The sequence below is a fragment of the Glossina fuscipes genome, unplaced genomic scaffold (assembly GCF_014805625.2).
Source record: "Glossina fuscipes isolate IAEA_lab_2018 unplaced genomic scaffold, Yale_Gfus_2 148, whole genome shotgun sequence".
NCBI lineage: Eukaryota > Metazoa > Arthropoda > Insecta > Diptera > Glossinidae > Glossina > Glossina fuscipes.
The window spans coordinates 1,576,234-1,598,998 of record NW_023998491.1 but is presented as its reverse complement, the minus strand read 5'-3'; the positions used below and the strand labels follow the sequence as shown (position 1 = coordinate 1,598,998).

Genomic DNA, 22,765 nt, shown 5'->3' with positions numbered 1-22,765 from the left:
ACTACAATCTACTCTGTGCCATAGATGCAAATGTCTATCCTCTTAACCTATCGATATTTCCAAACGGCCAATGCAATATGCAACGATTAAAAAGTCTGCTAACCTTGATACGAACTAGCGACGTCTATTCTAGCGACCAGCTAATTCTACCAAGATGAACCATTTCAACCACTTTCTTGATGGAATCGCCGCAGTCGCAAAAATAAAGGTGGAACGTGAAATTCGGCACGAACATGCATTCCTTGAGCGATTAAAAGCCAAAGATTAACAAATGAATAGTGGTCTGCTCACATAGATAAGCAACTGAAGCAACATCGAATAAAACGACAATTTTTGTTATTGTCGTTTTCATCCATAACCTTCATGAAGATATTTCTGAAAAGCTAGGCTTTCCCAGGGTCATGTGTACGTTCCGAACGAATGAGTTTCGCTTTCGGTTTGAAACACGGAAGACTCGAAAATTCCGACTCATAGATTGAACACAAAACTATAGAGACATAGAGCACATGCCTCGGATAGATCAGAAACTTAATGTACCGCAAGTAGTCTTAGATATAATAATTGCTTTGTTGGGGCAACGTGTACGGCCATCTCAGTGAGTTTTACTTTCGGTTTGAAACATGGAAATTTCCGACTCATAGATTGAACGCAAAACTACAGAAGCATAGAGGCATACCATATACGTATACACATGCTGATGAGCACATACTTAATCTTTCACAAGTGGTGTTAGTTAGATAATAACAAAAGTTCAAATTATAATTTATCCAAAATGACGATTGCTCCCACACGTAGGCTTTTTTCTTTGTGAGTCAACCGAAATGCGCTGTTTTCACGTAAAAGAAATCGCAATAGAACACTTGTTCATCGTTACACTTTACAAAACCAAGAGATTTGAAAAAGCTTCCATCTTACGACTAATAAATAACTCGTGTTCGGTTGTTATTGTTGCTTCTTTCTGTTTCTCATTCATTTGCCAGATGATCATTGAGTTTAGAAACCATGAATCAAATCTCTTGTGGCCTACAATCTCAGCATTTTATCTGAGTTAAGCAATTGTTTTCAAGTTTTAACTTTTAACCCATACACTCACATACATATATAGATCATAATTATGTTGAATATATTTATAGGGTATTGTTGTTGTTGTTGTTACTGTTGTTACTGTTATTGTTATTATTGTTGTTATTATTGTTGTTGTTGCGATGTGTAATAACTTAAGATAATTTGTACTTGAGTTCGTTTCTAATATTTTTGTTTTATTGCATTACGTTCGAATGCATTCTTCAATGGTTTACAAAAATTGTAGCCTATGTCCACACATAATGGTACACAAACACTTACATGGCAGAAAAAAAAAAAAGAAAGAATACTTAGGCAACAATAAAACACCGATTGAAAGGCAAGCGTATGTATGCGTCTATAACTAACTACATAGATACAAAAACATCAAAAAGTGGTTAAACTGCTTTTTTAGCCACAATTACTCACTGAGTATTTTTGTTGTTTGTTTTTGTTTTTCACTTTATTATTGTGTTTGTTGTTGTTATTATTGTTGTTTAGTTTTTTTTTTTTTTTTTTTTTTTTTTATCTTAACCATGACATGAATACCTACCACACATCTCCGGCTTTAAAAGGGAGAAATAGAAAAAGCAAACAGTAAAGTAAAACAGTAAAAACTCATATACACCTTAGGGGCGAATCTTGGATACCCGTTAACTGAGCACCTACACAAATCGATTATACATATTATAGAGTGCAACAACACTTCATGAAGTCTCACGACATATGAATTACATAAGTTTAACTGCTAAATAAACTCATGCATACGCAAGAACTTTTATTAGTCACGACAAAGAAAAAAAATTTTATTTAATATCTTGGATTGTGGTCTTGTCGCTCGCTGCACGAACTTTGCACATATATATTTGGCCAGGCGAAATAAGTCCGTCTATCTTTCGATCTGCATTTCAAATGTTACGTGAGAACTCCTGTGCCAATAGGCGTCCTTTTATACCTAGTACAAAACAGTAAGCGGGATGGAATAGTGAGACTCGCATCACACAATCATTTACCGCTTATCTCAGATCTGTGGCCTTTTAAAGGGGACCAAAGAGGTAGAGGCACGATTGGATGCCGGGCATTATAATTTCAACTACGGGGACCACAGGTAAGTAAAGAAGAGCCAGCATGACGGCGTAAAAGAGATAGCGACCTAACAACTTGGTCCTTGGTATTGGGCCTTGTAGAGACTATCGTCGTAATTATGGTTCGCGGATGCACAAAATTATTAGAAGCGCTAGATAAGCCTTGACTCGTCCAGAGAAGAGACCATACACATAATCTCTAATTTCTGGTACTGTGGTACATAGCCATACGTTTTTTGTAATAGCTAACAGTCTGGAAATCCTCACTGTCTGTGTGAATATCGAACTACTGACTTTATTATTTTTAACGCGAGCCTTAAGTGCCACTTGAAGAGGATACGGGGTTTCGGAGACGCCTCAGCCTATCGTGCCAATTCAGAAACAGTCTTCCCCCTTCCACCTTCCATAAGCATATGAGAATCGCTGAGTCTCATGTCCATTGTAGCATCCGAAATCCGATCAATAGGGGGAGTTTACCAGAGAGTCTGAGCTTTTCCCTCAAGATCGTTTATGGTATTAGTTAGTTCTGTAAGGGAGTTACGCTTATTCTGATACTTTATATTACTTTTTACGCAAAATACATTACGATGTAAATTTGTGTGAATGTATGTCTGCGCTACATCTAACGATTTAGCTCTGAACGTCCGTGTGTAAGTGCGTATATGTTTTTGTGTTCAATGTAAACTTTTTCCAAGTTACAGTTTTGGGTTCACTGAGATATTGGAAGTGGACGGGATGAAAAGACTTTAACGTTACGTTTTCAAAAAATCATTTTAGAGCTGTGCAATGTGTTTAACAGTCGATCTTTTCCGCCTCTTACTTGAACTGCTTGAACTTATAAAAAATGAATTTTGGAACAAATTCAAGAAATTTCAACTTTCCGATCGAAGCCTTACGTTTTTAAACATTTCGATAAGGGGAAGGACGCATAAACATGATGATGATGATGATCTTCCAAGACGAAATAGATCCGCATTTTTAGAAACAAAATAAGAAAAGTTCATGTCTAATTTTCATTCCGTGGCAACGAGTGTAGAAATCAATGTACGGGTATCTACACGCAGTGAATACGCAAGACACCCAAGGTGCAGAAAAACGAACGTTTGACCAAAACATTTTTCTAATGGTAAGTGATTGAAGGTAGGAATGTCACAACAACAACTTTCGTAGAGAAAAATTATCTATAACAAGATGAAATGATCGCTCAACAGACACATACTGTGACGGACGACACGTAGTTAATGAAAAATGTGCGTCTAAACCTGAAAGGAATGTCAAACTTTGAACTTGAGTTTTGTAAATTTATTGCCAAAAGACTGAAAGACAAAAATGCACGAAAGAGATAGGTACGAAGAGAGAAAGAGGGCGAAAAAGATATCGAGACGAAGGAGAAAAATATAGAGAAGAAAGGAAAAAGAGACAAATTAATCATAACTTTTATGTAAAATCACAAAATGCTGGTCTTTATATATATATATATATATATATAATATATATATATATATGTATATATACATATATTATGACCGGAAGTCTAATAAACTCATAAGCAACACAACATGATTGTAAGCAGACAGGCAAGAGCAAGCAAACAAGCCAATAACATATAAGTGCATACCTGTCACTTGAAATTTTAAACGAATTTACGATTAAAACGAAAGAGAAGAACAAAAGGAAGCAGAAAAAGTAGAAGAACGAAATACTGACAGTTTACAAGATAGAGTGTTACGAAGTGTTTTGATTACGAATATGATGAGCATTTTATTTACGGCTATAATCGGAAGATAATTAGAAATATAACTACTTGCACTCGCACGAGCACGAGCACGAATGCATACGGACCTGCGGAACGGCAGCAGCAGCGGGTAAACGACCTAATTATGCATTAGAGTAAACTTTAAAAATTCCATCAAAGTTTTGTCAAGATTTTAACACAATATTCCCCTCCTCTCAGCATCACTCTCTCTCTCTCTCTCTCACCATACAGTCGATAGCCCGATGATGATTCCAAGGTAAAGTAAGACAAGGCACGGTAAGCTGCGATAAGCGCACATACTTATACGTATGTAATATTTGGCACTTTAGTGCGAATACACGTATCGTAGGTGGCGTTGATGATGATGGTTGTTGGTTGTTATTGGCTGTTGGCGTGTGTATGTGTGTGGTGTGTATGGTGATACATCGATTTCTGTTTCTTTCTCTGACTACGGGAATTAATAAACTGATGATATTTTGTAATTTCTCATTTATTTCATTTTATTCAATGATTTATTTCATTTGTCGCTATTTTAAGGTTCTTTAAGACTTTTTTCTTCAATACGCGCGTACCTAAATGTTTATTCAACCGCATATATATATATATATATATATATACATGTGTGTGTAAATATGTGTATATGCTACACTCAGTCCGATCGTATATACGTTTGATTATTTGTGATGGTTTGCTTGTGGTTGAAATGTTAAACAGGTTTTTTTTTTTTTTTTTTTTTTGTTATTATTTTCATATACACATATGTATGTGCTCGTCGTCATCGTCGACCATTTGGTCATCTCATTGCTGTTGTATATTGTGCGGTATGTGGAAGTACAATATATTGCATATATAGTGGCGAATCGAGTTGAGTCGAGTTAAAGTACTGAAAATGTGTTTTTATTGAACTTTTCGCACCGTGTCATATATGCTCGTGTATGCGGTGTACGCACATAAATATAAATATAAATATAAATACGGTCCCCAGCTAAAGTGTCGTGGTGTATGTTGATAATATATTTGTTGTTGCTCAGATTCGTTAGTGTAGATTTCTGGAATTTTTCTTAACTCTCTTCTTCTTCTTCTTCCATCTCTTCCTTCTTTTCGTAGACTTTAAATATATATATATATGTATATATTATTATGATTTCCTTGGAATTTAGAATATTTATGCTATGAGTCACATGACGACGAAAAAAATTAAAACGTAAAAGGAAAATAAAAAAAAAAAAAACGTTTCTCCATTTAATTTTTGCGATAAGAAATTAACAGATTAATGCAATACATTTTTAAAGATACGCACAAATCAGACATACACACACCCTTACTTACTTTAACACTTCAACATGCACGATTTGAGATCTCTTCCCCTCTTCGAGAGCAATAAGGGTAGATTGTATTGAGATATTTTCGGTGAAGCTTAGCTTAGATATAGCTGAAGTAAGGGACGAAGCACAAATATATAATGACGCTTGGGACTATATGGTGGAATGTTTTCTAATTAAATACATTTTCATATTGAAATCTCTTAGCATGAGACTTACATGACTGCTATCAAGCCCTTTCCGCTTACCTATCAGATATAAGCTACAAGCGTTTCACGATTTTACACTGGATATATATTTTGAAAACAAATTTACAACAATGTTGATAAAATCGCAATGAATCTAAGAAAGATTTTATTCTTAATGGACTTTTGGGTACACCCGATATTAAGAAAAAAGTTATTTACCTTTAGATCTAATACGTTTCTTAAGTTCAAAATAACATCTGCTGTAGATCGTATTTTCCCAATGCAAAGATATTTAACCCTAATCTTACCGGAGTGTGAGCCTTTGAACGTCATGTGAACTTTGAATGTAAATTTTGTTTTTCGACTATTTCCAAATAGCGGATGTAGGTTCTTTGGATATAGATAAATCAGTTAAAAGTGTAATAAAAAATAATGATGTTCTAATTATTCTCACAATTTCCGTAAGTGACTGAGGCTCACATCGTGGTATGATTTGTTATAAAAAACGAGTTGAGATTAGTATTTAAATGCATTCGTTTAAAAAGTTCATGTGTTCAATTTTTTACATATATATAATGGATCGAACACTTCTTGAAAATCCCAAAAAGCATATTTCTTTTTAAACAACCACCGGTTGCCTACCTACCGTAACGGATCTGTTGACATTATCGATTACGACCTTGAAACTTTGCCTGCAGTAAGCAACAACAAACTTAAATAACGAATAGCATATAATTTTTAATTATCAGTACAATTAATACTATGCATGCATACTATGTATATATTAGGTGGAGTCATAAGTAACATCCGATGCAGCTACGTAGAATCTATTATTCGTATTTACCCACCGCGACAAAGGAGTTTTTGTTTTCACTACATAGATGAGGATTTGTTAGCCTTCAACTTCAACTGTTTTTCTTAACCTCTAAAATGGAGATAGTTGACATGTAATGCTTTCGGAATGGAAACAAGGCAATAGAGCGAAAGTGACAACTGAAATATATACGGTAAACGATTGAAAACTGATCACGCAGTTGGAAGTTGGTTTGTTAAATTCCGTCCTGAAGATACGAGAGGGACGTCCTTTCGACTTTGGCGACAACTTTTTAAGGACAATATTGAAGCAAAGTCCACGCCAATCAACAAGAGGTATAGCAAAAAGGTTGAATACCTCACAATCAACTGTTAAATCAAACGGAAGTTACTTATGACTCGATCTAATGTATATTACATTATATTTTTGAAGTCTTCATCGGATGAAATGGAACTAATACAGTGAAGCTAAACAGAAATGCCAAGTTTATACGACCATAAAAACTTAGTGATTCAATTTTAACCTGAGGATAGAAAGTTGGTTGTATTCAGACATAAAGATCAAATATATGAAAAAGTTATATTCCTGATCGGTATCACATTTTTGCTTCCTTTTTTTTTTGGATTTGAAAAACCGAACACAAATCAGGTAGTAGTTATTCGGCTCCACCAAGCAGGAACGAACAAGTAAACCTGTATTCAAAAAAAGCCTAACCGTCAAAGTAATTTTCACAGTCCCTACCTAGCTAGAGCTAAGTGAAATCTAGCTCACTAAAAAAATAAAAGGAAGCGAAAGTTAACTGTAAAAACGGGTCTCTGACAAGAGAACATCCACCTAGTCAAAAGCACGGGGTTACCTAGATTGCCTGATCTACATATAGACGTCTACTTTCCATTTTCACCATGCGCCGGAATTCAATTCTAGAGTTGAACAACGCGAATCAACTTATTGTTAAGTATGTTAAGTGGAATACTGAACCGACCCACTCGTGTACGTCCATCATTGACGTAGACGCCATAATTATAGATCCACACACGAACCTTGGAAATAAGGAGAATTATCACCCAAACATGCCTAGTATACCAATGTACTCTTTTACCCATGTATCGCACTTTTCTTAGATCCACACACGAACCTTGGAAATAAGGAGAATTATCACCCAAACATGCCTAGTATACCAATGTACTCTTTTACCCATGTATCGCACTTTTCTTAGATCCATACACGAGCCTATTAAATAAGGAGAATTATCACCCAAACATACTTAGTATTTACGGAAGGACCTTTTTAACCATTATTCGCATTTTTCCTAGCTTTCTTTGCTTCGTAAAATAAGAGCGTAAAACAACAAAAATGGTTTGTTGCCCCCAAAAAGAATACCTTTTACTGAACTAACTGAGTTGAGTAAATAACATCAACATTAGCTAGAAGTCTCTTTCGTCACGAAAATTAATGATCATTCCAAGCAATCGAAAAGGAGTCCTTGTCGTTTTATGAGTTTCTCTCCGCTATACATTAATCAGGTGTCTAATAGATTAAGTTTCTACATTCAAATGATTTGCCGATCTTCCGTAAGTAAAAACAAATTGCTTTGATAATCAGTAGAAATCTGTAGAAATGTACAGGTGTCGGGGAAATGTGGGGGTCAAACAAAATATTTTCGCTAACAGTATCAGAAGTAATTCTTTAATACAAAATATCTGCCCTGGTGCTCGTAGCCTAAATACCTTCAACTGTACAACGAACCACATTCGCATAGTTTCGCGAAATGCAGCTGTGCAAGTGTTATGTAAGTGTGATTGTTCCGTATATTTGAATAATGCCAGTAAATTAAATTCAATTAATTATACGGGAAATAAAATATAACACGAGTACACAAAAATGTGTAGCGAAAATATTTTCAGTGCAAAACATCATCAACAGCGAAAACAAAAACAAATTAATTAAAGCTTATAATCGATAAGTATTTTTTGAAAAACAAACATTTCCGCATTATCGCGCACAGAGAGCAAGAAAATCATTTTTCATTTTTATTTTTTACATTTACCCACTGTTTAATCATAAAAAATATTTTAAGGAAGAAAACAAAATGCAAAATAGTAAAAAATAATTTTTAAATAAAATATGTTTTTTATGCTTTCATTATTACAGAAAAAACAAATATTTTTAAATTGCATTCAAAGGTTTTTCAATTCTCTTCTTTTTTTGTTTTTTTTTGTTTCTTTTTAAATTGCCAAGCAAAAAAAAAAAAGAAAAATTACAATTTATTATAATTTTTTCTTCTTCTTCTTCTACTTATTACGAAGATCATTATTAGTTATAGAAACAAAGCATTAGCGTGTTGAGTGTGGCTGTGGGTTAAAGAGAGATAACAGTATACATATAAGCATATGGTGAAACGAGAGCATGTATACAAAACATAAAAATCAAAACAAATATAAAGAGTAAACAAATAAAAAAAACGAATTATTGAAAGAGAGGGCAAGAGTATGGATTAGGCAAAAAAAAATCGAGCGCTTTCTCTTCTTTCTGTTATCGTCAGCTTTATGGAATACGATGGTTATGAAAAATGATCAGAAGAAGAAAACATAGATTAAATGATTATTTATCTAAATTAAAACAGTCAACGCACCAAACAAAAACAGGCACAAACAGACACACTAAATTGTAACACGTGAGGAATAATATAATCATAATATATTCAAGGTAACAAAAAAAATAAATAAATAAATAAGAAATGCTATAAAGAGATTAAACGATAGATAGTAAGAGAAATATATGCAGAGAGCATGCAGAGCATTTTTCGTTTTCCTCTTTTTTTTTTTTTAAAGGAAATGTCAAAGTACATTACTAAAGTATGACCATTTTATTCATATGTTATTTAGATACATTTTGATGCGATCTTAATTATAACAACTTGATGGTTTTTGAATTCAGGACTTACTTTTTTGTTGATATCTTTGCTTACTTAGCAGAAAGAAGAAAGACGCGCACTTTCTGACAACGTATTTCAATTTATTTATGGTAGAAAGTATTAATGTACTATGGAATCTATAAATTTTTCCGGTAAAATGTTGATCTCTTCCAACTTGAACACTTCCATTTATTTACTTTTATTATTTATACATATATTATTAACACAAGATATTTCTCCTTCTTCACAAAGCCGCTTATAAAACAATTCTTTTTTTTTTGCTTCTTTTTACGATTTTAAAAATAAAATAATTACATACAGTTTCTTCATTCAGAGACGTACGACTCTTCAATAGAAAATATAAACATTCATTGCCTTCAAAATCTATCTATATGGTCTCAATTCAATTGAACACTAAAACAAGAAAATAAAAAACAATTTTTTTTTTTTTTACATTTCAAAACGCGCCTTGCCTTTCATTCGCTTTCATAACACACACAACACACAAAACAAAACGAATAAACGGATGAAAAAATTGCTTTGCGACTACATCCGTCATTCCGTCATGACAAACACATTGACTTTTTTGACTGAAATTATTAAAAATACAAATCGAAACATTTTTTCGTTTTTTTTTGTAGTCGGCTTTATTTCTCACAGCAGAGCAAAATTTTACTCACTTACTCTCAAAAAGTCATAAACGAGTTTCGTAAGAACATAAAGCAAAGTAAATTTTACTCTCAGAAAAGTCAAAAAACACCTTTCATAAGAATGCATAGCAAAGTAAATTTTACTCTCAGAAAATTAAATTACTATAGAGCGAACAGAGCGAATGAAAACGCACTGAAATTGTGTTCTGCTTCTCTGCTAAGTAATTCGACGCTCAATTCATGTGTAACATGTTAGCACCGGTGCATGTATTTGTTTTATTTACACATCCCTCTGCTTTCTTTCATATTAAAAGAGTGCATGTTTGCAAAAAGAGTCGTATAAATGTTCAAATACACTCAGAGAGGCAAAACACCATTTACAGAATGCTTACAGTGTACTGAAATGTTCAAATGTTCAAATCTTGCTGAAATGTTATTTTCAATAACAGTATTCAATAAATTTATTCAAAAACAAATAATTTAGAAAACAATAGAGTTTTTTAAGAAGACAATATTTTTATAAACTAGATAAACTTTATTGTGTAAAGTACAAATAAATTTCAGAAAAATTGAACAAACTGAACAAACATCGACACATTCCATCTAAGATTTAACAGAAACACCATAAAAGTTTGTCACGGTTACTATAAGGCAATTGCATAAAATTTACAAAGCAAACGAATTTTTTCGTGAAACATGGTTATTAGAAAGAAAAAAAAGAAGTAATAATAATAATAAATTTTTAAGAAAAATACTTGCTGTTTTTGTAAAATGCCAGATATAAAGTTAATCATTTCCCTAAATTTGATTTTTTTTTATCTACATATTTTTATTACAAATGACAAGAGAATAAATTATTGCCGTTTTTTTTATATATACTGATGACAGCTTGTAAAGCACCGCACCTTACAGCGTTTAAATATCAACATCTAAGTTATCGGTACCTGAGATTTCGGGAAAATTGAAACCGTCAGGTACGTTTTATGAGGCGACCAATTTTGACGAAACGAATTTATTTTTACACTTAATATACATCCCATTGAAACGCATTGTATCTTTTTTTTTTTATAAACGGTTCATTTATTTTCACTTTATTTATATGCTTTATTCACTTTATTTACTACTACTGTTATTTTTGTTGTTAAATTGCTAAATTGTTTGTTTGTTTGTATAGAATTTCAACGGATGTTTTTTATTGATTAGCAGAGAATTTGGAACAAATTGGGGACTTTTACCGACGGCTCCGTAAATTAGCATAGAGTATTAATATATAACTTGCAAAATTATTATTATTATTATTAAATTATTATTATTATTATATTGTTATTATATTTGCGTTATTCGCCTTTATTGCCTTGCCGCACTTTATTTAAGCCAATTTTCTCACATTCCATTCAATCATCTATGGCATCTCTTCTATTAAAAGAGAAAGGAACGCTGTTATTCAGCTTCTCAAAAAAAATTATTACCTTAATTTTTCGATATTTCATCAATTTTTTTGTTCTCCTTTGATTTTTATTTTATTACATTAGATTTGTTATAACTTTTATTCCATTTCCGTGCTTACACGAAACGTTACTTTTAAATGTGGATTTAAAAAATAATTTAAAAAATGTTACTTCGTCTTTGCGTTATATTCGTTAGTGACTTTAAAGAGGAAGACGAACGTTATAAAAGTTTGAAAGCGATTGCTTCGTGCTTTCTATGCATATTAGCAAATACAACAACCTTTGCGAATATTTTAATTATCGATTTTTTATTAAATCGACAATCGAAATCGTATCATTGACAGCTAATTAAATGAGACCTTACATTATGTCTATATATCATAGAGCCGACTAAAGATCACAGCCATGAAAGACATCCAAGTTCGATGAAATTTTCTGCTTATATCCATCACCAAACGATGAGGGATATATTCATTTTCACAATGTCCAAAAGCAAGCATCAGCGATTCCACAAAAAATATATATTCTTGATCAGCATATAAGTATATCCGTCTCTGTGCCTGTCCGTCTGTGATATATTTGTTACAAGTATTCTGCTGGCCCCAAAAGAGGGAGATTTTTTCAATTTTGAATCTCTAGCCACCAATTAATTTCCTTACTCCCAAAGAACTATTTCATTATATTTAGGGGCAAAAGAGAAATCAAAGGAACAAAAGAAATATATTGCTTAGCTTAAGAGAAAATTGAAAGAATTTTTTGAAAATTTCTTCTAATATATCGGAATACGATAATGTCGTTAGCGTTATTACTCCCTTGTTTATATCTCTGACGAGAATAAGAAGAAGCGTTAATTTGTAAACATTTTTTCAATTTAGTTTTTTCACTTTTCTTTTTTTCGTGTTAATTGTCTATTAAAAAATTTGTGTTTAATCTTTGTCTTTAACTTAAATTTGTATAACTGTATTTTGCATTTAAATAAAACATTTTTTTGTTTCTGTATTGAGATATCTGTAAGCGTAAAATTTGTCTATAAAGCGCGAGCGTTTTTGGCACAAAAAAAAATTGACAGATAATTGGAACGCCAAATGTCATTGCATATACCATAAAAAAAAAAGAAAAAAAAATGACTGCAACGAAAAACGAAAGTACCGAGACCTGTTGGCATCAAATGAAAGCGGATGGCGCTAAATTGCAATCCCTCTTGGAAGACCCTTTGCCCGCGAATGATACTTCACGTTTACGCGCTGATGAACTCTTCTTAGGTTTTGATAACACTACGGGAGATACATGGATTTATCCCAGTAATATGCCATGTCGTTCGTATCAATTGAGTATGACGCAAGCAGCGCTTTATCGTAATACTTTGATAGTATTGCCAACAGGGCTAGGTAAAACATTTATAGCTGCTGTGGTCATGTACAATCTATATCGTTGGTATCCAAGAGGCAAAGTGATATTTATGGCTCCTACGAGACCGTTAGTCAATCAACAAATTGAGGCTTGCAAAAATATAATGCCTTTTCCTCCTCAGGATACCGTTGAATTAACCGGGAAGCTGGCCAAACCGAAACGCACGGAATTATGGCAAAGCAAACGAGTATTCTTCGTTACACCACAAGTAGTGCAATCCGATATGTTTGGTGATATGCATAGAGATAGTTCAGCTGCCCTTAGCTTAGGACAGGAGAGTAATTTTCCTTTTAAGGATATCAAATTAGTAGTTGTGGACGAGGCGCATAAGGCAAAAGGCCGTTATGCATATACTGAGGTCGTCCAGGCCATTGCCCGGCAAACGAAATGCTTCCGTGTATTAGCCTTATCAGCGACCCCCGGCAGAACGCAAGACGATGTGGCAGAAGTGTGCCGGAATCTTCTGATAAGTCATTTAGAAGTACGTTGGGACAATTCGATCGATGTGTCACCTTATGTACACAAGCGACATATGCAAACTGTGGTAGTGAGTTTAGGCGAACAAATACAAGAAATACGCGAGAATTTACTACTGATCATTGATCCTTACTTAAGGCAGCTGATTGAAGCTGAAGTTTTGTCGGGACATAAAGAAAACATTAATCGTAACTTCTTACTCTACGAGCAAAAAAGATTTCGTGAACGTTCCTTACGGCATGGTAATCATCCCCTGCACGCAACAGTAAATAGCAACTTTTCGACATGCATTAGTTTATATCACGCTTTGGAATTGTTGGAACGCCATGGACTACGAGTTTTCTTAAATAATTTCGAAGAAGACGAAGATGGTAATGCTAAGTATGTTTTGCAAATGGATTTTCGTCTAAAATCCTTAATACAAAAAATTAAACAACAAGTTGGACCCAATCCGTTTGAGGTATCTGCGGGAGTAATGACTAATGGACAAATCGCCGAAATGCCTAAAGATTTAGATTTCGGTCATCCTAAGTTCGAAAAGGCTCGCGAATGTTTATTGAAGCATTTTCAGGTTATTATAAAAAAGTATTCAATAATTCCGTATATTTTTGTACCCATCACCAAAGGATGAGGGAGTATATTCATTTTGTCAGAACATCGCAACGGCCAGAAAGTATTTTTAGAGACCCCATACAAAGCATCCTTGATCAGCATCAATGCATGTCCATCTGCCTGTCTGTTGTAAACGTTGCCCTGACCGCAAAAATAAAGCTATCGTCTTCAAACTTGGCAAAAATATCGGAAGTGCTCGCACGCAGGTTGGTACTTGGAAAATGAACCAAATCGGTGGAAGGGCACGCCAACGGTGCCACATAAACTGGGAACACCTCTGTTTTTCAACAGGGAAAAAATTTGATTTTATTGCTCATCACTATAAAGTATAGCAGATAAATTCGAGGGTATAGTTTATGGGCGATGCTGTAGCATCTGTACAACAATGGGAAAATTTGACCACGCCTACCCCAATTGTAGTGTATCAAAATGTAATTGTTTTTCAATACCTTTGTAAAGCGCAGAAGCAAGCTTTGAAAACCCCATAAAGTACATAAATTCTTGGCCAGTTTCAAATTTGGAACGCACCTAACCATATCCGTCTGGCTGTCTGCGCGACAGTGTAGCATTTGGTGTAGTATTTGTGGTAAACATTTTCCCGTTAACGATAATGAAGGCATTGCCTACAAATTTGCAAAAGCTTTTATTTTGAAAAAAGAGAAAACCACTCCATACTATAGAAGATGAAGATGTAGTCCTTTTACTTTTATTCTCTTTTTTAGGATAACTGTGCTGATGGGTATAAAAGATTCGGTCAGGACCGAAAATAATTTTCTTATTTGTTAATATTTAAATTCTATTTGGCTTATTTATTTAGGAGCAGGAAAATTCTCGGGCCATGGTCTTCTGTGAGTACCGCGAGTCCGTCCTGCTGATCTATCGCATGCTATTGCAAGAGAAGCCTTTACTTAAGCCGCGATGTTTTGTTGGTTAGTCTTAGTTTTGCTTCATTAAATTTTGAAATTAATTCGTTCTCTTTCATAGGTCAGGGCGGTTCTTCCGGTGGGTTACGTGCTTTTACTCAAAAACAGCAAATACAAATAATGAACGATTTCCGTTCGGGAAAGAGTAACATATTAATTGCTACTTCCATTGGGGAGGAAGGCATCGACGTGGGCGAAGTTGACTTAATAATATGTTTTGACATCAGTTCAGCTAATCCAACGCGCTTTATACAACGTATTGGTCGGACAGGAAGACAAAGGAATGGTAAAGTTGTGATGTTAGTTACCGAAGGAAGAGAGCAAAAGTTGCTCAAGGATGTAATGGCGACTAAAGATCAGCTTAATAAAAAGTTGCTGCGCTCTCAAATAGTGAAACAATCGCTCTATCAACATAGCCAACGTTTGGTGCCGCCAGAATTTACGCCAACGTGCGTACGCAGTTTTATAAAACCCATAGAGAAAGAATTAAAGGAGGTTAAGGTAAAGAAAACAAAGACAACGCCAAACGCCAAAGGGAAAGTTAATCAAGATCTACGTAAATATTTCAATTCAAAAACATGTGAGGAAGATAAGGCTATGGAATTTTTCCAACTTGATCCTACACCGAAGGAAACCAAGCCAGGTTCTTACACGCAACAATGTATGCAGAAAAAATACGAACGAATTAAAGACCTGTTTAAAGATTTCGAAGGCGCGCTTACGACAAATGCCAGGAAATGTGAGGAAATGGCAGAAAGCCAAGTAAAAAATATTGGTGTAGATCCCAAACACACCAGCAAGATTAATAAGTTCTTGAAAATAAAACAAACCAGTCGAGGAGTTTTACTTAGAGCTGAAATAACGGACTTGGCCCAACATCTGAAGTCTCCTGAGATGTCCAATGAAATGAAGATAGCATTATTAGAACTTAATCCGAAATTTATTGAGCAAAACTTGGAAAATATGAAAATTTTGAACGCTCTCGGCGTTGAAAACGAAGAGGATGTATCTCCTGAAGAAAAATCCGTGCGTGAAATAAATGAAATAATTCTTAATCTTTTAGGAGGCGACAGTAAAAGCGTTGAAAATTTCTTATATGACTTGGAGTTGAAAGAAATTAGGGAACAATGTACGAAAGAAGACATGAAAAAGTTCAAGCAAAAGATAGACCGAATTCTGAAACCTTTCGATAATCAAGGTCTATGTTGTGATAACTACGACTACTTAATGGCAGAATTTCGAAAAACTTCACGCTATCAAGAGCTTCTCGAGCAAAAAAATTCTGATATTATTAAGGGACAATCTTTAGCCTATGATACTGTCATGTTTATGGACGAAACAACAGAGAACAGTTTGGAATATTCTCCTTCAAATTCGAAGTATTGCAAACAATGGTCAGAACACATAAAAAGTGAATCAACACCATTGTCAAAAGAAAAACCTATTCAAAGCTATTTTATTCATCAAACAAATAGCAAAAAAGAGACGCGTCTACCCATAGAGCAAGCAAAGCAAAATAAAGGAATCAAAAATGGTTCTCAAGAAAAACTAAGCCTTTCACCCATTCTTGCTCCCAAGCGGACTGCAAATGTCTCCTCTTTACCTTCCGTTAGCAGAAATTACGAATTCATTGATAATAGTGTTCCACAATGTAATGATAACGATGTCTCCGCTGCTTCAAGCAAGGCAACAAAAAATTCCTTCCATCAAGAACTGGATATGGACCTAGAAGCTTTTCTATACCCTTTTCAATCCATAGAGCAAACAACGGAGAGTAAAGCCGCCAAGAATGATATAAAAGGCAATGAATTTACAAAAACACAATCGAAGCCATCCAAGGAGGCAGCAGAGGTCTATTCTTTACCTTCCGATAGATGTGCCTTTATTGATAATAGTATTCCCCAATGGAATGCTGCCTCAATAGAGGCTTCAAAAATATCTTTACAGCAAGAACTGAATGTGGATTTGGAAGCTTTTCTTGACCCTTTTCAATCCATAGAGCACCCAAAACAAAGTAAAGCAAGCAAAAGTGATATAAAAAGCAATGAATTTACAAAAATACAACTGAAGCAAGCGTTTACTAATTCTCAAGAAAAACGAAATCTTTCACCCATCGCTGCTCCCAAGGAGGCTGCAAATGATTACAACTCATCTTCCGATGGGACAAATTGCGAATTTATTGATAATACTATTCCCCAACGTCATGATATCTCTGCTGTTTCAAGCGATGCGACGCAAGTTTCTTTGCAACAAGAGCTGGATGTAGATTTAGAAGCATTTCTAGAACCTTTTCCAGAAGAGGAACTGCTTTTGCAGAAGCAACTGTCAAAAAAAGAAATTGCCTCACCTTCCCATTGTGATAGTTTAAAAAAACCCGACAACCAATCTCCTGATCTCTTTTCTCTGTCAAGCAGTGCTAATAGCCCTGGCGGCAAAATTCAACGAAGCACTCCGCAAAGAATCTTAAAAGCATTGCAGGGATTAACTCCAATCAATTCGCCGCCGCGTTCTACTAACACCAAACAAATGGAAAAAATTGAAAAGTCCCCCAGCTTATTTGAGATGTACTTAAAGAGCACACGCGGTAAAGGCAAAATACGTTTACACGAATCCCCTCGTCCTTCAATTGCGGCCATAGGCAAAGATACTTCCGTAATCCGAATACCTCAGAACAGAGAGAGAGCACTTTCTAAACGTAAGATTTTCGATAGCGATGAAGAAGTTCCTACGCGTAAGGAATTAACTGCAATAGACTGTAGGAGTAATGATGACACCGAAAGCGATTTGGAAGAAATACCAGCGACACAAATGGTTAGATTTTTTTAAAAATGATTTGAAAATTTCTTGTTCAACTCGTTTCTATTTCAGCCCCGGAGAAATCGCCGGCGTTTCAACTGTTTTATCATGGCTGAAGCAGCTGTTAGCGGCCCGGAAACAAGCCAAGATGAAGACGAAAGTGCAACCGATCGCTACGTCCTGGACTCCATGATAGTAGCGAGCGACGAGGAGAACGAAAATGCTCACTCGAGTACTCATACCAAGGCCATGTATTTGCGGTCTTTGAAGTAAGTCACACCTTTATGTCCCTCTTTCCATGAGAACTGTCTATAGATTATGAAGTGCGTTGATGAGCAGTCAGCAGATAGGCGAGTCGGTAGAGTATGGCTTAATATCCCAATCTACTCGGTTAAATAAGACTAATTCATAACATGAATTCCAAACAAGCAGAAAGGGATAGTGGATGATAGGCGGAAAATTTTTACCCAACTATTTAATAAAATCGATTACCATCAACTTAAATTTGGTGGTTAAACTAATCGATCGAAAGCATTTAGTTTGTCATTATTTGATTAGAAAGATAAAGGTAGTCAAATAATCCGAATAGCTGACGGCGAAATCAATAATTGTTGCTTCGCACTCTTTAAAAGCCTAAACAGTTGACTAAACGTAATTCAAGTGCCGAGAAAAAATGTTCCCTTGTAAACAGAGGAGCAGTCTTCACCATTTCGGATTAGCAAGGGAATAGAACATTGAATTGTCCGTACATAGTACATTTTACGGTCCATTTTTTATTTTGAGTGTTACTTCCGAAAAGAATTATAACGCACTTAATATTTTTACTTTTCGATTTTTATTTAAAGGAGTCCCATACGGCAGCAGGGAGCCTTTAAAATTCCTGCGCCCCGTGTTTATGACGACGATACGTCCATATTCTCTCAACCTTTAAGTCAAACTTGTTCCCAATACATAAGTGACTCTTTCGTAGTGGATGACGATCTAGCCGCGGAGACGAGTGATCAAACGTTATGTCCTTTAGAGAAAGCTGAAAAGCTATTAGAAGCAAAACGTCGTAAAGGTAAAAGAAAATACGCAACAGTAGTTGATATCAACCCTGTGCCGAAGAAACGTAGAATTCGTACATATGTCATCGATGATAATACCTCAGAGGAGGAAGTGTAAATATGTTAATAAATATATTTGTTGTAAACTATTTTTATTAAGTGATTGTATATGAAAAAGAAAAAAAGCAAGAAAAAGATTTATTGAAAAAGCAAATGAGATTGTGAGGTGTAAGCAAAGCGTTATCTTTAAATTGCTTACTATTTAAGTTACACTAATTAATTACGCGTATCCTACGTTGTATTCCCTTGAGATGGGCTTAAATGTCGTATTGAAGCGATGTTTATATAAATCTCTTGGTTGTATATACACCTCTTTGAAATCTTCGCTAAGATCACTCGGAACTCCATGTATAATGCTACGACTATCACCGTTCATACATGCCCTTAACTCCACCTCCGGTTCATAGATATTTTCTACTAGCATCTGACGTGATTTGGCTCTTGCACGCATCTCGAGAAAGTTGTTCATTTTCATCTGCTTGCTTGACACCCTTGTACAGGCCAATATTATGCTCAGCAATACGCAAAACTCCACGATTGCCACGATTAAACTGCCCGCTAGAAAAGTACCAAATTGTTCCCGATACCAGTTATCTAAATAATCAAGACACGGTGCGGTGAACCGATATTGCGTATAATCCTGTTTTTGCACAGATTGACACATTGTCTCATTCACGGGTTTCGGATCCAAGTACGCTAGATTATCCAAAGGATTTTGCAACACACAACAACTCAGAGGTATCAACCATTCCCTTTGACCATAGGATTGCATTTTCCACATAGATGTGTCGTAGTTAATGTCACTGTTCATACCACAACAGCCGAACGTTGTCTGAGCTAAATCCATAGCTACGGTAAATTGCTCTTTACCCGAAACACCATAATTACCCTGTAATGCTTTCACCATTTTCGCTTCATCCAAACTTATGCCCAGACAATGAGGCCACAGACTTACGGCTAAACAAATCACAGACTCGGCAAGCAACAAAATCACCACAGTCAGAAAGTAGAAGCTTAGGCAGCAATAGGTGCTAAGACATGCAGCCCAGAAACCACTCATGGCTGCTAAAATGGCCATAAGTCCTGCCACCGCTAAACCAATGGATATATAATAGAATAGTGGTTGCGGTAAATCATTTAAATGATCACTTGTGGCAGCCAATAATTTCGAAAGTAGTATACGTTTGCTATCGCTGAATAGATAAAACCCGGATACAATTAGCGAAGTCCCGCAAAGCTGAAAAGAAAAGATAAGAAAAAAAAATTAAAATTGGAATAAACAGCTTCTCATTCGCGACTTCGATATTCAGATTTAAATTATCGCATAGTTAAATAGCAGTTTCACTACTACAAGTCAATAATATATGTACAAATATGTATATCTACTCTGATCCCCACTACCGAAATTTAATTCTGGATGGTCAAAAGCCGAAGGGAAAAGGCCTATTCGTGGCATAACCACCATAGCTATCGGTGAGAAGAATGAACCAAACCCCAATACAAAAGAAAACACAGTTTCCACATAACGGCGACACTTGAAACCAAACGTTGCCTCTCCACTCTCCCGATGCCAAGCACTATTCTTCCACAGATACACTTTGTTCCGATGTGTTGCCCGTAATGGCTGTAGTATTTTCACCACAGTTTTCGCTTATTCGATATATCCGGGTTTAACTCCCGGTGCGCCTGTTCAGCCTACATATAGATAAAAAATATATGTACCTCTATATATATATATATACTCTGATCCCCACTAGCGAAATTTAATGCACCAGAATGTGAAAATTGAAAAAAAAAAAAAACATTACATAACCTCAAAATAACTGAAGGTAAGATAAGAATCTGTCAATAAAGAAGTTTGTGTGATTATGTGTGTCATGTTGAAGTTCGTAATGAATTAAAAACCTTCGTCCATTTAAAATAAATCATTAAACCGTAGCTTAATAGTCGGGAGAATATATATTATAATACGTCAGTAATTACAAATGACCTTTAAGATCAGTTACTTAAAAACAGTTAATTGAAATAGAATTTCGAATCTTCTAAAAAGACTTAAGCATGACTTTAGATAATGGTTTCATTACATATTAAAGTAAAATTAATTCTTTTTTTTCTACTCAATATATTGAAAAATGTTACACATCCACGTGATTCATGTGATTTTGAAAACTGAAGAGAGAAATTTCTAATTTGAAATCAATTTTCCACCTCACACAATCGTGAAAGAAATATCATGATGTTTCCCCCTGCTTTTGCTTCCTTTCGTAAGCGGGATGGAAAATTAATCTCTCTAGTTTGCTGTTCTACTACTTTTTGTACACGCGTGCGCCACGGAAGGATAACAGTATGTAGGGGTATCGCGTATGTTTTTTCCCCACCCCATGATATATATGACGTCGAAAAGGTTATGTTTGTAAACAGGTAGGCTTAACTTTTGGTCGTTTATGGCATCGATTTGAGACATCTCACAGCTCTTTCAAAGTGCGTTTCGTTGGTGGCAAAGCCTGTTTTAAAATCTTTTTCTATGCCACTCAACATTGATGGCTAAACGAAGCATTTAGTGCAGACGAGATTTGTACCATTTATAGGAGTAGTACTACGACCACTAGAACCGTACGCAGTTGGTTTAGAGCTAACAATTTTGATTTGCAAGATTCAGATCGCAGCATGTGGATGGAAAGACGAACAGACGGACATGTTTGGGTGCACTCCAAATTTAGAAGTGGCCAAGCATTTATATATTTTATGTGTTGTTTCAAATTTTGAAGTAAATTTTTAAAGCACTATTGTATTGGTTAGTAGCGGTCAAATTTTTTCATTTTTGCACATCATCGCCCATAGAATATGATTTCACATTTTTGCACATTTATGTTGCAGTTTATGAATAACGAGCAAGAAACCCATTTTTTATTCCTTTCGAAAAACAAAGGTGTCCTGAGTTTACGTGGTGCTGTGGACATATCCTTCAGGCGAGGTGTTTCATTTTCGATACCAAAATTCTTCTTCAAGAACTTTTAATGTTTCTGCCAAATTTGCAGGTGATAGCTTTATTTTTGCGGCCAGGAGAATGTGCAACACTCGTTACACAGACGGACAGACACGCAGGCGGGCAATCGATTTAGAATCTGGTATTGATCAGGGATATAAATATTTTGTGCGTTCTCTGATACTTCTTCTTCGGCGTTGCAAACGTTTTGACAAAATGAGTATACCCCTAATCCTTCGGTCATGAGTATAAAAAGAATTATGACTCGCTTTAAGCAAACAAGTTTAAAGTATATAATTCAATACTAGCAAAATGTAATCACTAAGACATTTTCACCCAAAATAGATTACAAATTTTTCCAATGGCAAAGTAAAATGTCCTGTTAAGTAATCGCCACGCCCATATTTAGCAAAAATTTTCGCAAATACGCGGTATCGATTTGAAACAGTGTTTCTCATTGGTTTTATTCTTTTCATTCAATATCGGAAGAAGGAGAAGTTGTTTTCGGTAAAAGCGAAGCTAAAAACTTGAGATATTCAAGTCGAGATCGACAATTTAATTCTTGAAGAGATATATAACACTTTTTATGTCAATATTTATTTTTCAAAATATATGAAGAATACGCGCACCGTTCGTTACAACAAATTTCGAGCCTAGCTCTAAGCATGATGACAGGCAGCTCTTAAAATTTGGATGTTCGTCTATGTGAATTTGTATTAGAATCAGTCAAAGCTCTCCTACAATAGCGAACCAAGCAAAAAAAAAAAAATGAAATTATTTTTTGATCAACGAAGCATAAATAAATTTTTTTGTATAATTAATGCCAAAGAATAAATAAATAAAACAAATAAACTGAAAGTTTAAGCATAATATAGAGTAAAATTATTATTATTTTATTAAATAAAAATTTCACTTTTTTATGCAGAGAATTTTTCTTTGCTCTTACCAGAAATAAAAAATTACAACAATTTAATAAAAGTCTATGATTACAACAACGCGGAGTCATACTGTTGATAAATAATCTAAGAAACGAAGATCCCAAGTATATTTTTATCTTTAAGTAAGCAATTTTGTATTTTATTGCAAGATAAGAACATACGCACACGCACTCGATATGAAGGCATAAGATTATCTCAGAGTATGGTAAGTTTCCGAATACTATCATACATTACATGGATATTCTATCATTTTTTTTTTTTTTTTTTTTGTTTTTATT

The 22,765-nt window shown here is 34.8% G+C and overlaps 3 protein-coding genes across 4 annotated transcripts in view; 1 reads left to right on the top strand and 2 right to left on the bottom strand.

The window, feature by feature from the left end:
- Positions 1 to 9,711, bottom strand: part of LOC119641412 (neurogenic protein mastermind) — a 163,298-nt gene extending 153,587 nt beyond the window's left edge. Inside the window, exon 1 of one of the 2 annotated variants that reach the window (XM_038040063.1) lies at positions 9,172 to 9,711. The gene's annotated coding sequence lies outside the window, so the exon portion shown is untranslated. The remainder of the gene's footprint in view (positions 1 to 9,171) is intronic. The other variant, XM_038040061.1, reaches the window with a different exon arrangement.
- A 2,517-nt stretch (positions 9,712 to 12,228) lies between these two features.
- On the top strand, positions 12,229 to 18,686 carry LOC119641383. Its single transcript, XM_038039999.1, has 5 exons — positions 12,229 to 13,697; positions 14,556 to 14,667; positions 14,723 to 17,472; positions 17,530 to 17,726; positions 18,303 to 18,686. The coding sequence occupies exons 1-5, from the start codon at positions 12,363 to 12,365 to the stop codon at positions 18,619 to 18,621; spliced, it is 4,713 nt and encodes a 1,570-aa protein (XP_037895927.1). The 5' UTR covers positions 12,229 to 12,362; the 3' UTR covers positions 18,622 to 18,686.
- A 76-nt stretch (positions 18,687 to 18,762) lies between these two features.
- LOC119641384 lies at positions 18,763 to 22,583 on the bottom strand. The gene is made up of 2 exons (XM_038040000.1): positions 22,496 to 22,583; positions 18,763 to 19,800 (listed from the first exon to the last, which is right to left on the bottom strand). Exons 1-2 carry the CDS (start codon positions 22,553 to 22,555, stop codon positions 18,784 to 18,786), a joined length of 1,077 nt encoding a protein of 358 aa, XP_037895928.1. The 5' UTR covers positions 22,556 to 22,583; the 3' UTR covers positions 18,763 to 18,783.
- Positions 22,584 to 22,765: the final 182 nt, after the last annotated feature.

Bases quoted from the DNA above. Each gene is read 5' to 3' on its own strand.
- LOC119641383 (XM_038039999.1), top strand. From the start codon at position 12,363: ATGACTGCAACGAAAAACGAAAGTACCGAGACCTGTTGGCATCAAATG. The intron at 17,473-17,529 runs GTTAGATTTTTT...TTTCTATTTCAG, and splicing joins AAATACCAGCGACACAAATG to CCCCGGAGAAATCGCCGGCG. The intron at 17,727-18,302 runs GTAAGTCACACC...TTTTATTTAAAG, and splicing joins ATGTATTTGCGGTCTTTGAA to GAGTCCCATACGGCAGCAGG.
- LOC119641384 (XM_038040000.1), bottom strand. From the start codon at position 22,555: ATGACTCCGCGTTGTTGTAATCATAGACTTTTATTAAATTGTTGTAAT. The intron at 19,801-22,495 runs GTAAGAGCAAAG...TTTTCTTTTCAG, and splicing joins GTTGTAATTTTTTATTTCTG to CTTTGCGGGACTTCGCTAAT.